Source organism: Oncorhynchus mykiss, chromosome 12 (assembly GCF_057628025.1).
Source record: "Oncorhynchus mykiss isolate SJ-2025 chromosome 12, ASM5762802v1, whole genome shotgun sequence".
Classification (NCBI taxonomy): domain Eukaryota; kingdom Metazoa; phylum Chordata; class Actinopteri; order Salmoniformes; family Salmonidae; genus Oncorhynchus; species Oncorhynchus mykiss.
In genome coordinates, this window is record NC_143033.1 from 82,992,410 (window position 1) to 83,007,461 (window position 15,052).

Below are 15,052 nucleotides of genomic sequence, written 5' to 3' on the forward strand. Positions count from 1 at the left end.
GGACGTTTAATTTTTTGCTGAGTTTATATGGGTGGGAAATCAGTCGGGGTCTCAACTCAATGTTGAGGGCAAAAATGTTATATACACTGAGTGTGCAAAACATTAACAACACACTTTCGATGGTGTAGACTGACCAGGTGAATCCAGGTGAAAGCTATGATCTCTTATTGATGTCACTTGTTAAATCCACTTCAAAATGTGTAAATTAATGGGCAAGACAAAGGATTGAAGTGCCTTTGAACAGGGTATTATAGTAGGTTCCAGGCGCACCGGTTTGAGTGTGTCAAGAACTGCAATGCTTCTTGGTTTTTCACACTCAACAGTTTCCCGTGTGTATCAAGAATAGTCCACCACCCAAAGGACATCCAGCCAACTTGACACAACTGTGGGAAGCATTAGTCAACATGGGCCAGCATCCCTGTGGAACTCTTTCGACATCTTGTAGACTCCATGCCCCGACAAATTCAGGCTGTTCTGAGGGAAACTCAATATTAGGAAGGTGTTCTTAATGTTTTTCACACTCAGTATATTTTTTGGAAGTTTATCCGGGGGCCAGTTGCCCATCCCTGCCTTAGTCTGTTTTAAGGTAAGGCCCAGTGTGGACAATGATGGATGTGGTGTGCCAAAGCTCCCCCTAGTCATTGGTGAGTGAGTAAAGTGAGGTGTTGATGAACACCACCCTTTGAAGCCAGTGTGAAAGTGTGTGTGTGTGTGAATGTCTGTGTGTGTGTGCGTCTTGGCAGAATCACTGATAGGCTAATGTCATAGGAATCCCATGATGAGCCCTGAGGGAAGATTTACTGTCACAGGTATCACTGCTCAGACAATAGCATGGCCATCCTGGTCATATAGACAATTCAAAGCCTCTGTTTGGATTTGTTACCTAACTGAACATGTTTCTATTCCATCTTTTTTAAATGTATTTATGATGTTCAGCAGAATACTCATACAGTGATTAGATAAATTGATGACATATCACAGTTTCTGAACAGATTATGTGGGGTGTTAGTAAAATACAAATGTGTTCTTGTCTTTTAAGGAGCTGACTTGTCTGCCCTATTGTTGGCATGTGAACTGAACACAGCGCTGTCCAATGGATCTGATATCCAATGACCTTTCTGGATGAGTCAACAGAGGTGGCCCACTTAATGAACTGAAGCAGACACCAACATCTAGAGTCCTGGGACCTGACCTGCTATTCCATTCTGCTGGCATTACAGATCATATGTGGAGTTTCACTCAGAATAGGAAAATATAGACATTTCCAAAAGGGCCTTGAAGTGGCCTTGTCATTTATTAAAGAGTAGAGTAACAATGGAAATACAGATGCTAATTAAAAATGTTCCCTTTTAAAATCCAAGTCAAATTACATCAGTGACCACCGGAGCCAAAAAGCCTTAGACAGCTTTCCCTAGAGCTCTTAGACTTACAAAAGTCGTGGAAGACATTTCTGTGGTTTGATAACAAAATTATTATTCTCTTTTTATATGTGTCTAAATTTAAATGGAAGGATACCAAAATGATTGAAGAGAAAAGTTAAATGTGTCTAAACTGAATGAGCGGCTACAGTGTATTGTCATCCAGGTCTCTCTCTGTCTCTCTCTCTCTCTCTCTCTCTCTCTCTCTCTCTCTCTCTCTCTCTCTCTCTCTCTCTCACTCTCTCTCTCTCTCTCTCTCACAGCAAGACAGCATTTAAAAATATTTTAAATAACAATCAACAGGTTAAATTTGAAGGTATTAAATACTATTCAACATTGTCTTTTCTTTTCTTATCGCTTAATGTTTACTTGACAATGTCCCAGCAGTAACAGCCTTTCAATGTCCTCTACTTCCTTCCATCAGCCAAGGATATTATTGGTAGCTAATTCATTAATTTTTGCCTAAACCAAAGGCTGAGGGGGAGGCCCCAGGTAGGCTTTCCCCTCCCCAGTGGGAGGGATAGTCCATCAGCCTGAAGGTATGGAGGGGCTTGGAGCTCAGACCTCAGACTCCAGACTGGATACCCTGCCCCAGGTCTTTGGCACATAGGGACTGTTGACTCTTCTGGCCACCAGGACCTCCCTCCGATCCCTGCTCCCAGACCCGGGCAGGGGGGGCTCCTCTCGCGACCGCCCCACCGCGCCCTCGTAGCCCCCAAACATATTGTTCTGGTACACCACCTGCCGGTCCCCCATACGGGGCACCAGGGCATTGTTGTTAGGGCAGTGGCTTGCACAGGGGAACAAGTGGCACATGTCCTTGTCGTAGAACTGCCCGGGCTCCTGGGGCAGCGGCCCCACGTATACAGGCAGGTCTGTGTAGGAGTTCAGGTAGGTGGAGTAGTGTCTGTGCACCACAGTGGAGGAGGAGCGCCGCAAGGCGGCTGCGTTCTGCAGGATAGCCTCCCTGTAGGATGGTAGCCGGGTGGACTGGGAGCACTTGAGCTTATGCTGCTTGTAGGGGTAGGAACGCATATGAGCCGGGTCTAGGTAGGCAGGCTCAGCGGCCAGGGGGTAGCACAGGTTGTTCCCCTGGCTGCCATACAGCTTGTGGGGCTTGGGGTTGGCCACCACTACGCGGGGGAACAGGTCAGGCATAGTGGAGGTGGAGGGCTTCTCGCCCAGCTGGCGGATCCTGTCACTGCTCCAGGTGGTCTTGAGAAAAGAGGCCCGGCGGTTGACCTTGTCCTTCCCCAGCAAGGGCACATCCTCCATTTCAGGCTCCAGGTAGGGCTTCATGCAGGAGTTGCAGCTGGCGCTACCGCTGGGGTAGTGGCCCCCCATGCAGGCCATGGTTGATGCAGAAGGGGCGTGGTTGTTCAGGAGGTGGTTGGCCCTCAGCTCAGCCAGACAGGAGGTTGGCTCATCATAGTCGTTCCTCCCCCTGGTGTCTTGGGCCTCGGAAAACACGTAGCTGTGGGACCTCTTCTTCCTGCCCATGTGGTCAGGGGGGTAGCTGAACTTCCGTCCCAGGGGCCCCTTGTGGTGTTCCACATAGATGTCAGGCACCTGGAACTCTCTGTAAGGGACAAACGGGGAGGTAGGGTGCCGGGGCTGGGTCTCAACATACAGCCTGCTGCTGTGGTGGGGGTGTGGGTTGTGACTGGAGGTGCTAGGGGGAGCAGGGTCCCTCATGGCGATGTGGGGGCTGCTAAGGCTGGAGATGGGTAGGGTCCTCTCGTAGAAGTGGTGGCTGCCACGGGCCGGAAGGGTGTAGCGGAGTGGGGTAGGCCGCGTCACCACCCTGGATTTGTCCAGCAAGGGCTGGGTGGTGCTGTCCGAGTAGTGGATGGGGAATGTGGAAGCGAGCGCCCTCTGGGGGTAGGGCGAGTGGTTGTCCGTGATGCTGGAGATATAGGGCAGGCGGCTGTGGCCCATGTCTATAGTGGTTGCCACACGAGGCGGCAGGCCAACCCGCACATTGTCGGCTCCTCGCCGGCTCCAGTTCTCTATGGTCTTGGTGGCATTGTCCAGGGAGTTCTCCACTCTGGTCGAGGTCACGATGTCCTTGGCTGTCTGCAGCATCTTCAGCATGTTGGCCTGGGTGTAGTTGGTGGTGACGTCAGGGTTCTGCAGGTTTCCGTTGCGGTCAGAGTCCTCCACGCCGTTGAAGCAGCTGTAGATTCCCTGCAGAGATAGCGAAGGAGGAGGAGATTAGCATCCATCAAAAAGCCTTGTCAGGTTTTGGAACAGATCTACATTTCTCACCCTACACAAAGTTTGACAAGATTAAATCCCACAGGTGTTAATTATCTTTGGCCATTGTTTCTAATCATGACTTTAGAAAACAATATTGCTTGTGTTGATAACATTCACTTTGAGCAAATACAATTTCTATTAACCTGTCTGACCAATGAAGTGAAGAGAAGTGTGAAAGCCAAATTAGATTCAGGATTGTCCAAAATAGTTTATAGACTATTTGTGCTGTTTTGAAAGCTTGTATGCATTCAGGTTGATGTTAAACACACAAAAAATTGCGAAAGACAGTAACTGAAAAAGCAGCAGCTGACCATGCACTTGCTGAATTAGTTTTCCAATTTTTATTCGGCCGGCTTTATTTTACTTTCAAATTGGGTCTCAGTCTAGAATGCTTAATCTCACCTCACCACTGTCAACACTGAGATGGATTGTTAATGGGCCTATTTAAATTCCATTTCAGATGGATCAGGACCGTAACAGTATTGCACGGTCTCCATAAAGTCATTTTATGGATTTTTCCTCATTTTATTTTTGCATCATTTTTATTTTAGTGCCCTTGAAATATCCTGATCGTGTACATCTTTGACTTAGTGCATTAAAAATATTTCCCAAGTGTTACTGTGAGGCAAAAATCTAAGAAAGACAGAACTTTATGGTCAGGAAGTCCAAAAAATTGTTCTGCTGTGTTTGTGAAAACACATTTTATGGTTTCTTAGACTGCAAAATTATGCCGTTGTTGCTGCTTTCATTGAATTGTTGCTTACATTTTATGTCATTTCTTTATGGAATTCAGTTTTGTGTCTTAGATTAACAGATCAACTTTCCCATGGTGATTGGACCACATTCTCTCTGCAGAACCCAAGGCCTTTGCAATCTAAGACATGCCTCAGTGTGTACATCTCTATAGATTAGGCCTATGTACCCTTTCCACCCCTGTCCCTCGGAAGAAGGGTCAGCCACACCTACCCTGCTGATGGCGAGCAGGAAGTCGAGGCGTTCAGACTTGCGTACTGAGTGTCTCAGCTTCCAGTAGAGCAGATGTTCCCAGCTGAACACCAGGAGACTGAGCCCCATGGCCACCAGCAGCATGTAGAAGACGCCCGCCATGTTATCTATGTCCAGCTTACTGCTCATCACCTCCTTCTTCTCATTACGACAGATCCCTGTGAGCCACACCGTCTGCAGCTTCTGCGTGTCACCTGCAGCGAGCAGGAAGAACAGAACACAGAGAGGCTTGAAGGTGTTCATGAAAACACTCTTGCGCCAGTTGTTGCCATTGTGTGTCAATGCCAATCTCACACCCTCATCACTCCCCTCGACAAACCCTGACTCAGCATTTTACACTTGTTGTTCCCTGGATCACAGTCAAAACTCTGTTACAGTACCTCTGAGTGGTCCATGGTGCAATGTACGCCAGTATTTTCATTAAAGTTGAGTTTTTTCTAATCTCGAGGCTCTTCGGGTCTATACTAGCTTACTTTTGTGAGTTACGCTTTTTCACCATTAATGTGCAGTTTACCAGTTTAGCAAACTTGGGAGTATTTGGGACCTAAAAGGATAAGTACAGCTAAGATTTACAGTTGGCCGCCCATCCCACTCCACACGGGGTTAATTGTAATTTACCATCCGCTAGGAACTGGAGCAGGGCCAGGTCTATAGGACGTTTCCATCGGGACTCCTTCTGCAAGGCGATGCCGTAGCCAGTGGTGGCAAAGACCTTCCCACTGCCGATGGTCACCAGCTTACAGCCCTCGTCTTTACCTGCCATGTAGTTCAGCACAGCAGCGTCATAGATGAAGGCATCCAGTTTCCTATAGATAATAACAATAGGGATTTATCTTGTGGGAAAATGCAATGATAGACAATTGTATTTTTAATTACTATTTAATTACCATTTAATAACTTATCTAATGAATTATAATTTCATCAAACATAAAATATTTGCTTAGGCATTTTAGAATGTGTTACGCTGATGTCTGTTTTCTGTCACTGACTGTGTATAATGATTATTTACAGAGTGTTACCCTGATTTGAGGCTGTTGAGGGCGTCCTCCACACCCTTCTGGTTGTATTTGACCATGTGGGCATGCATCTCAGGGTAGTTGCTCCGGATGTTCCTCTCTGTGCTTCCATTTGGGACCGTACCAAAGCGAAACGGTGGATACTGCTCCTGTGGCTTCTGGAACTGTTTGGGAAATGTAGAAGTTTGAATTATAAATGCACAAACAAGAAACATTTTGAACAGGATACCCGACATGTCTAGGAAGAATACATGCACTATTCATTAAATCCATAAAAATAAATAAAATAAAATACATTGACATACTTGAATATTAATTAATAACATTTAATATGTTTTTCTTCCACCCTCTCCTAAGATCTGATGTCTCAACCCTTTTAGGTTCTAGATAGGACTTTATTTCTAAGAGTATATGATATGCCAGGCAAACCCAGAGGCATGAATATAAACCTCAAAGAAACTAACACAATGACACTGATCACCTTGTCCTTGACTACACTAGACCACTGTTTCTTTGATATCTGCCTGTACCCTCAAGTGCTGTTCACTCAATTAAGTGGTCAGCTAAGGTTACCCTCTATAATTCCTCTCTCAATTCGACGATTAGAGGGCACAATGAACAGAAATTAAGTCCAGGCCATACTTTCCAGAGAATTAGAAAATGACTTCTTCCCCCTTGACTGTAATAAAAACGCCTAATTTCTCTTTATTTTGCCATGCCCCTTTGACGCAGAGTGGACCATGTTCATTTAAATACCCTGACTGTGCAATATACTGGAAATAAATTGTACTTGTTCATTAATGCAAATACTTCCATGAGCGATAATTCCTAGCAACCTTGTCTTGTCAGAATGAGAGAAATGTCCTCTGAGACATTTCACATGAATTAATGAGACCTTTGGTGCCAGTCTTATGCATCCCACGTCTCACTGCTCTCTGGTGGGGTAGCTGGAGAGATGACAGAGTGTTGTCCTCGTTCCCATTTGTCCTGTATCCTGTACACTGGCTGCATTAGGATACTCAGCCTGTGTTCCTCATCTCACCCAACAGACCAAGGTTACTCCGCTGCTATGTGAATGAGGGAATGCTGTAGCAGTGTGACAGTGCCCCCAGACACAGGATGTCATACAATGCTCTGTGTTGTAAATGCCTGTTGGGAAGCAATGAAAACCCTGACTAAAAGCATGGATGATGGTTGACCCATAGAGCTTGAGTCTAGCTGGCCAAAGTTAAGTGTATAGGATTCTTACAAACATCTGTTAACATCTGACAGCTTGTACAGAAAGGAGAGACTAGCACAGACAGGGTCTAAAGAGGGAGGTGCCTGTCTGTACATGATGTCACTCTGAGGAAATGGCAAGGTCTTGTCCATGCATGACTCCATGCCTCTGAAGTGAACAGTCCCAGGAGGAGAAACACTCATCTGTCACTACATAAACACCAGTTACTGTCCTTTAACCAGTTTGTATTCCTCACAAGCCTCTTGTTTGAAACTCTTTCGGAGAACGTCCCTTTTTAGAGATCATACAGCTCAATTTAAATGTCCCACCTGCAGTGTCCAGTCTGTCTATTCTCTCTAAGCTTCTGTGGATTCTGCCCTGGTTGATCTGTAGACTCACTATCAAAAGACACTTTATGGGTTCTCTTCTTTTTTTCACAAAGTAGAGCTAATGGATTATGTGGGAAGAATATTAAATGAGTTCCCGGAATTCTAATGAGCAGTGGACAGCTTGGTCTTTTCCCTCAAATGCCTCTCTAATCCCTCAGTGCCTTAAAGCAGAGAGTCCACAAATCATTTCTAGCACTGAAGTTTTAACATGGATTTCCTTGTCAATACTGGTGTAGAGCACCTCCACAGGCCACACAAATATGCATAAATTACTACTAGAATATATAATCACTGGCAGCTTGGCAAATCCACTGGTGTAATACAATTCAGGGGATTTTCACAGACATCATACCTAAAGACTTCAGGGATCTAATTTAATTTCACCACAGACGCTGGGAATCCTATTATGTTTTTACTATGAGTGGAAAAAGTCACAGTCATGACATTGAGACTCTGCCCATGGTTATTTGTATTCTCTCAAACCGTTCGCAGCCAGGCACTGTTTGCTCATCAGAAATAGGCCACTCTATATTTTGCCTAAGCCTAACATCAAACACTACAATATGTCCATAATTCTTTCCCCCTTTCAAAGACTGAACACAGACAGAATTACCAATGACTGATGAATCCTCCTACCTTTTTGTCACTCAGTCCAGAGACTGTGTCAGTGTATTGCTCCTGGATCATGAAGGCTGCCAGGTTGGCAGTGTAGGAGGCCAGGAAGATGACAGCGAAGAAGGCCCATACCAGGACCATGACCTTGCTGGTGGTGCCCTTGGGGTTCTCAATTGGAACAGAGTTGTTGAAGACGATGCCCCACAGCAGCCACACAGACTTCCCAATAGTGAAGGTGGGGCCTCCGGGATCTGGAGAAGGCAGGATGATGGTTGTGGTAAAGACAGAAGGGATTCAGAGAGGGTGTATATAACATGCGTTTGCATTCTATTTCAATGTCATTTAATATTTTCTGTGATATAATATAGAGTTCTTTAAACCTACTTTTCCGTGACTTTCTACCTTTGCTGATACGGGAGGGTAGAGGTAGAGGGAAAGGTGGTCGGAGCTGACACTCACCCTTGGCGCTCACCAGACTCCGGTTGTACCCCACAGGGCTGCAGTACTCAAAGATAAACACTGTGACAGCTACCACCGTTAAGCACATCACAAACATCATCACCCACACCGCCGGACTGTAGGGCTCTATAGAGGAGGAGGGAGAGAGGAATCAGAACACCTATAGAAGAATCAGAACATCTTTCTGGCAAATGTTGAAACCATGTGCTCTGACAGCTGCTTGCTAGATAATGGCAAGGACAACGTGGTATTGTATTACCATAGTAGCACACTGTCAGCAGCTTCTGAAAGGGATGCTCTTTATGAAGTATTAAAGTAAGTAGCGTAGTCTTGAACGAGCCTTGCCTTTTGCGAATCGACCCACTCATACTAGAAGAAGCCTTTCTCCTGTTTCTGTAGCGTGAGGCACCTTGTTGTACGATATATTCAGTTGTGAGTTCTAAACTCTGTCCAGAGAAAGTACTATTTGCCATCTCTGTTTTCAGATGGTAAAACAAGCTTTTTTAAGCCAAGTCATTTGTTATCTCTGTAGAGAAACGTTTTGTTTGTTTACATGAGCAGGTTAAACATGCTCACCAAGAAAGGCAGAGGGTGAGACGGTCCCATTGCTCCTGGCGACCATCACACTGATCCCCGTCTCCACAAACGGCACGGAGAAGTCGATAATTTCTGAGCGCTCTTCGTTTATGGTCAGCGAGCCAATGGCCATGTCCGCCCGCTTGTATACCACCTAGGGAGAACGGAAGAGGACATTTTTATGACATAGAAAGTCTACAGTCTATATGTATAATATATATGTATAATAAATCGAACACTGTAGTAGGTGGGATTAGTGATGCCCCCTATTGACCTGTTTGATTCATTTTATCTATTGATATGCAAGACTTAAATCCCTGTAGGTGATATACAATGTGTACAGTATTGTCCCTGATACACTACACAACCCATCCAGACAGATGCAGATAACAGCCCATGGTATCTACCCACCCATTCATGCAATGTCATCCATCATGCAATATCAATCCTAATTCCTAATCCATTAGATATTGCTGCATATAGCATAGACCTAATACCTGTTACGTAAGTCCCTGGCCCCGGCTGACAAAGTGTTACCAGCAGCAATTGGGCATTGTAAACACTGGCATACCAGACACCCCCGCAAGGCAGGGGGCCCACGAGCCATGGGGGCCCCACGAGCTCTGGGGGTCCATGCGCCTGTCATTGATGTCATCATTTTGACAGTAACCTTCCAAAAAGTAATTCATAAACCTTTTACATTTTTCAGGAATGTGACTGAAAAAGTGAAAAAAATAAAATAAACGGTTAAAGGTATAAAGTGATTTCAGTGAACAAATGTTGGGGTCAAGGCTACGACGGCACCATTGCAACGAGTGGCACTTACTCAGGCGTTCAAAAGCACATATCAGACCGAGAGCCTAATGCTTGTTAGGTCGTTCAGCATGAGTTTTAGTTCATAAAAAACAATCTCTCTGCAGAAGCAACAGTTACAGAGATGGTAAAAACAGCTTGATTGCTATAGCAACATCAAGGGAAAGGAAGCTGGGCAGAAGGGAGTTGTGCCAGTTCTGTAACATCTTTAACTTTAACAGTCTCAGGAAAGACTGTCTGGGTTGGCAATACTCAGTACAGAAAAACAGTCGTGCCCCAAACCTGGACCTACAGGCTGTGGTGAAAACATTTACAGACAAAAAAGGAGGACTTCAGAACACCAGGTTCAGGACAGAATTAAGGTACATTTAATTGATTTTGTGTAGGCTATTAGCCAGACAAAACCCGCTGAGTTCAACAATAAAGAGTGACTGAATTTATCCTCAAGCCGACAACTTTTGTCCTATTGTTAGGCTATTTCATGTGTCATTTTTAAAACGTTTATAAATAGCAGCTAAAGACGGTATATAGCTATGGATAGTACACTGCATAATGAAACAATCCCTAGTAAGCTTAGTAAGTGTTTTCAGGGAGGACAGACAGTATTGTTTGGCATTAATAGTCTGGTTTCATGCACAACTTTCTATCCAATCTGGGAGAGAGCGCGAGGACGTCTCATGTCATGCAGGTTAAGGTAACCTATACAAGACAGGTGTATATTTAAAAATAAATCTATTGCTAGCTGATTAGTATGCTGTTGCATCTAATATTTATTTTACAATCTGCAATGGTTGAATTTCCAACTTTAATTTCTGTAAATACATTATTGCCACGAGCCAGCAGTATAAATATTACAGCATTGCGACTCTGTGTGTAGCTTTGTGAAATGTTAAGCTTAACATGAGAAAATGATGACCAAATAGGCCTACCAATAAACATTTATCCATTAGCTAATGCAAAGCTAAACCCTGGCACCACAGAAAGCCTATCATTGATTTGATAGGCATGCAGCTGCATAGACCTTGCGGAGATCCAGAGAAACTGCGTCATGCCAGTGGTTGTGAAGCTGATAACCCTATATAAAGGTTGTTGCTAGTCTAGTCAGTTGTTCTACCCCTGGCAGATCCTCCCTCCCTTCCCTGCAGTATGATATCTCCTCTTAATAACCTCTACTGACATTTTCCCCTACACAACTGTAATGTTTAACATGCTGATGGACTCGCCAGTGGGTTTACAGTCCAGGCACTCTGCCTGGCATTGTGTCAGCTGTTACCGGTGCTACTGTGGCCAATACCTCAGTGAGAACAATAGCTTCCCTGAAAACTAATGTTGTAACCTCAAACTCTTCCCGAACACGGTCAGCAAGGAGAATGAACTTCCAACAACTTCCTTCTGGAAAACTTCCCTGGTTTTCCAGAAAGTATGGTTGGATTCCAGATCTCCTGCTTTTGCCCACCAATGGGATTTCGGGAAAACCAGGGAATTTATTGAAATGTTGCAACCCTACACTCTAGTTTCCCTTTATTTGGATTTGGACCATAATACCTATTTGTTTTTATTAAGGGCAATTCATTAATCGTTATTCATTACTTTTTCTTTTTAATATTTATCTGAACTCAGTGCCAACATTGTCACACCCTGATCTGTTTCACCTGTCTTTGTGCTTGTCTCCACCCCCTCCAGGTGTCGCCCATTTGCCCAATTATGTGTATTTATACCTGTGTTCTGTGTTTGTCTGTTGCCAGTTTGTCTTGTCTGGTCAAGCCTACCAGCGTTTTCTCGTACTTCTGTTTTCTCTCTAGTCCCTGTTTTCTTGTTTTCCCGGTTTTGACCATTCTGCCTGCCCTGACCCTGAGCCTGAGCCTGCCTGCCGTTCTGTACCTTTCGGACTCTGCTCTAGATTACTGACCTCTGCCTGCCCTTGACCCATCGTTTGCCTGCCCCCTGTTTTTACAATAAACTTTTGTTATTTCGAACTGTCTGCATCTGGGTTTTATCATGAGGTCTGATAAACATAAACCTAAATCACCAATGTCAAGAATTGAAACACAACCAAAATGCTCTGTCATCAGCTATATGAAATGGGGCTAAATTGATCACATTTAATGTATTTAATATGCTAACTTTTAGGCAGGTGACTAATTATAATGCTTGTTAGAATAACCATCATCTCCTTACCTCTCCGATCATGCCATTCCAACTGCCTCTGACCAGCTTGCCGTGCTTCCCGTTGGTGACCAGGTAGAGGTCGTATGAGAATTTGGTGGTGCGGGACAGCTTCTTCAGGATGTCTATGCAGAAACCCTTACAGCACAGTTTGGTGTAGGGCTCAGTATGACCTACAATACTGGGGAGACAGAGGACAATATAGTACACTAGAATAGTAAAGATTTCCAAATACTTCAACACTGTGACCTGGGTTAGTTAACACTATAGGAGCTAACCCAGCAAACCAAAATTGGTTCTGTGAAAGTTACCAGAACATTAGGTCACGGCAAATGTTCTCATAAGACAAAAACTGTCCAGTCGTGCTGATGATTCAAGAATGTTTGTATAAAACATTTGCCTGATGTTGCAAGAACATTCCTAGAACGCATTTAATCTCTTCTTTAAAGGTTCTCAGAATTTTTTAGGTTGTGGGAACAATTTGGTGAGAACATTGTGGGGCCATAAGAAAATACATGTTCCCAAACCACAAAATCTGTCCAGTTGTGCAGGTAATTCTGTTTTTAGGGTAAAAAAAATACAAAGTATGCTCAGTTGTGATAACATGCATGCAATGTTTAAGTTAGGTTGCACAGCACATTCCTATAATGTTGTAAGAATGTTGACAGAACACCTGGTCTAAGTTCTTTAAAGGTTCCCAGAACATTTAATTAAGTTATGGGAGTTGTCTGGGATGTTGCAAGAATATTCTTGTGATATTCACACAGGATGCAAAAAACATTCCCACAGTGTTGCACAATTTCCAAATAAGTCCGTTTTTATGACGTTCATAGCATATTTATTTTAGGTTTAACGTACTATTCCATTGAGGTTCACACAATATACATTTGACCTTGTCTGAAGGAAATGTTCAAGAAATGTTCCAAAATGTTATATTTAAGTTTGACCTAATATTACCACAACATTCTCAGCACGGGAATATGTAGCTCCTTAAAGCATGATAAAGCAGATTGGAATACATCCCCATTGTGTTTCTCTTCTGATTTAATTACAATTTGCATTTGAAGGTGATCTAGAGACACATGGCATTTTAATTTCTTTCAAAGGACATTTGAACATTTACACATTATTTAATTCAGTCGCACACGACTCCAACACCATCATTAAGTTTGCATATGGTCGTGGTCGTGGTCGTGTGACGATGAGACAGCCACAGGTAGGAAGTCAGAGACCTGACAGTGTGGTGCTAGCACTACAACTTCTCCCTCAACGTCAGCAAGACAAAAGAGCTGATCGTGGACTACAGGAAACAAAGAGCCGAGCACACCCCCATTCACATCGACGGGGCTGTAGTGGACCGGGTCGAGAGCTTCAAGTTCCTCGGTGTCCACATCACTAAGAACCTATCATGGTCCAAACACACCAACCCCCTTGGGTTGTGCCGTGGCGGAGATCTTTGTGGGCTATACTCGGCCTTGTCTCAGGATGGTAAGTTGGTGGTTGAGGATGTGGTGTGGGGGCTGCTTTGGCAAAGTGGGTGGGGTTATATCCTTCCTGTTTGGCCCTGTCCGGGGGTGTCATCGGATGGGGCCACAGTGTCTCCTGACCCCTCCTGTCTCAGCCTCCAGTATTTATGCTGCAGTAGTTTATGTGTCGGGGGCTAGGGTCAGTTTGTTATATCTGGAGTACTTCTCCTGTCCTATCCGGTGTCCTGTGTGAACTTTAGTATGCTCTCTCTAATTCTCTCTCTCTTTCTCTCATTCTTTCTCTCTCTCGGAGGACCTGAGCCCTAGGACCATGCCCCAGGACTACCTGACATGATGACTCCTTGCTGTCCCCAGTCCACCTGGCCGTGCTGCTGCTCCAGTTTCAACTGTTCTGCCTGTGATTATTATTATTTGACCATGCTGGTCATTTATGAACATTTGAACATCTTGGCCGTGTTCTGTTATAATCTCCACCCGGCACAGCCAGAAGAGGACTGGCCACCCCACATAGCCTGGTTCCTCTCTAGGTTTCTTCCTAGGTTTTTCCTAGCCACCGTGCTTCTACACCTGCATTGCTTGCTGTTTGTGGTTTTAGGCTGGGTTTCTGTACAGCACTTTGAGATATCAACTGGTGTACGAAGGGCTATATAAATACATTTGATTTGATTTGATTTGAACACAGTTGTGAAGAGGGCACGACAACGCCTCTTCCCCCTCAGGAGGCTGAAAAGATTTGGCATGGGCCCTCAGATCCTCAAAAAGTTATACAGCTGCACCATTGAGAGCATTTGACTGCCTGATCACCGCTTGGTATGGCAACTGTTTGGCATCCGACCGCAAGGCGCTACAGAGTATAGTGCGTATGGCCCAGTACCTCACTGGGGCCGAGCTCCCTGCCATCCAGGACTTCTATACCAGGCGGTGTCAGAGGAAGTTGTCAAAGACTCCAGCCACCCAAATCATAGACGGTAAGTAAGCATTTCACAGTAAAGTCTACACCTGTTTTATTCAGTGCATGTGACAAGTACAATTTTAATTTGATCATAGGACATTTCATATGTTGACAATCTGCATATGTGGGTTATGAATCTGCAATGTTCGGTTCTCAAGCCAGGTCTTTTATCCTCTGCAACACCAGGAAAGCTCTCTTACATTTTCCTTTTTCAGCATATAGCCATGGCAGTGTGGTCAGTCAGGAATTCCATTCTTCCTTTTTAGTCTTCTTAGACGTGACTAAGCCAGGGACATACTGGTGGCTGCGTTATACACCATCACATCACCCATAAGGGACACCTGGAGGGTGTGGAGACAATCACAAGGACAGGTGAAACAGATCAGGGCGTGATAGTATTGTAGGCCCACTACAAGGTAATACATGGCATTTTAATTGATTCATAGGACATTTAAACAGTGTTTATCATACAAAGACAACCATATTTTTTACACTTCATATGCTGCGTACTTGGGGGCCCAAATTTACAAAGTATCCAAGACTATGAGTGCTGATATAGGATCAGATGATATTCAGATCGTGAAAAATAGGGCAGGGGGACCATGGGAAGCGTCTCAAAATAGGAATTATATCGGATATGTTTTTGAAAAGTTGAACAGTCAATTTTTACACAACGTT

General features: G+C 44.4%; 1 protein-coding gene across 2 annotated transcripts in view; it reads right to left on the minus strand.

The window, feature by feature from the left end:
* Positions 1-1,257: 1,257 nt before the first annotated feature.
* The window catches only part of LOC110538550 (glutamate receptor ionotropic, NMDA 2C), an 80,326-nt gene continuing 66,531 nt past the window's right edge, over positions 1,258-15,052 (minus strand). Inside the window, exons 6-13 of one of the 2 annotated variants that reach the window (XM_090193722.1) lie at positions 11,948-12,116; positions 8,957-9,110; positions 8,381-8,506; positions 7,943-8,172; positions 5,702-5,862; positions 5,301-5,488; positions 4,644-4,876; positions 1,258-3,605 (exon numbers count right to left, since the gene is read on the minus strand). In XM_090193722.1, coding sequence (XP_090049848.1) covers positions 1,977-3,605; positions 4,644-4,876; positions 5,301-5,488; positions 5,702-5,862; positions 7,943-8,172; positions 8,381-8,506; positions 8,957-9,110; positions 11,948-12,116 — 2,890 coding nt within the window. In that variant the 3' untranslated portion in view covers positions 1,258-1,976. Of the gene's footprint in view, positions 3,606-4,643; positions 4,877-5,300; positions 5,489-5,701; positions 5,863-7,942; positions 8,173-8,305; positions 8,507-8,956; positions 9,111-11,947; positions 12,117-15,052 lie in introns of both variants that reach the window. The other variant, XM_090193721.1, reaches the window with a different exon arrangement.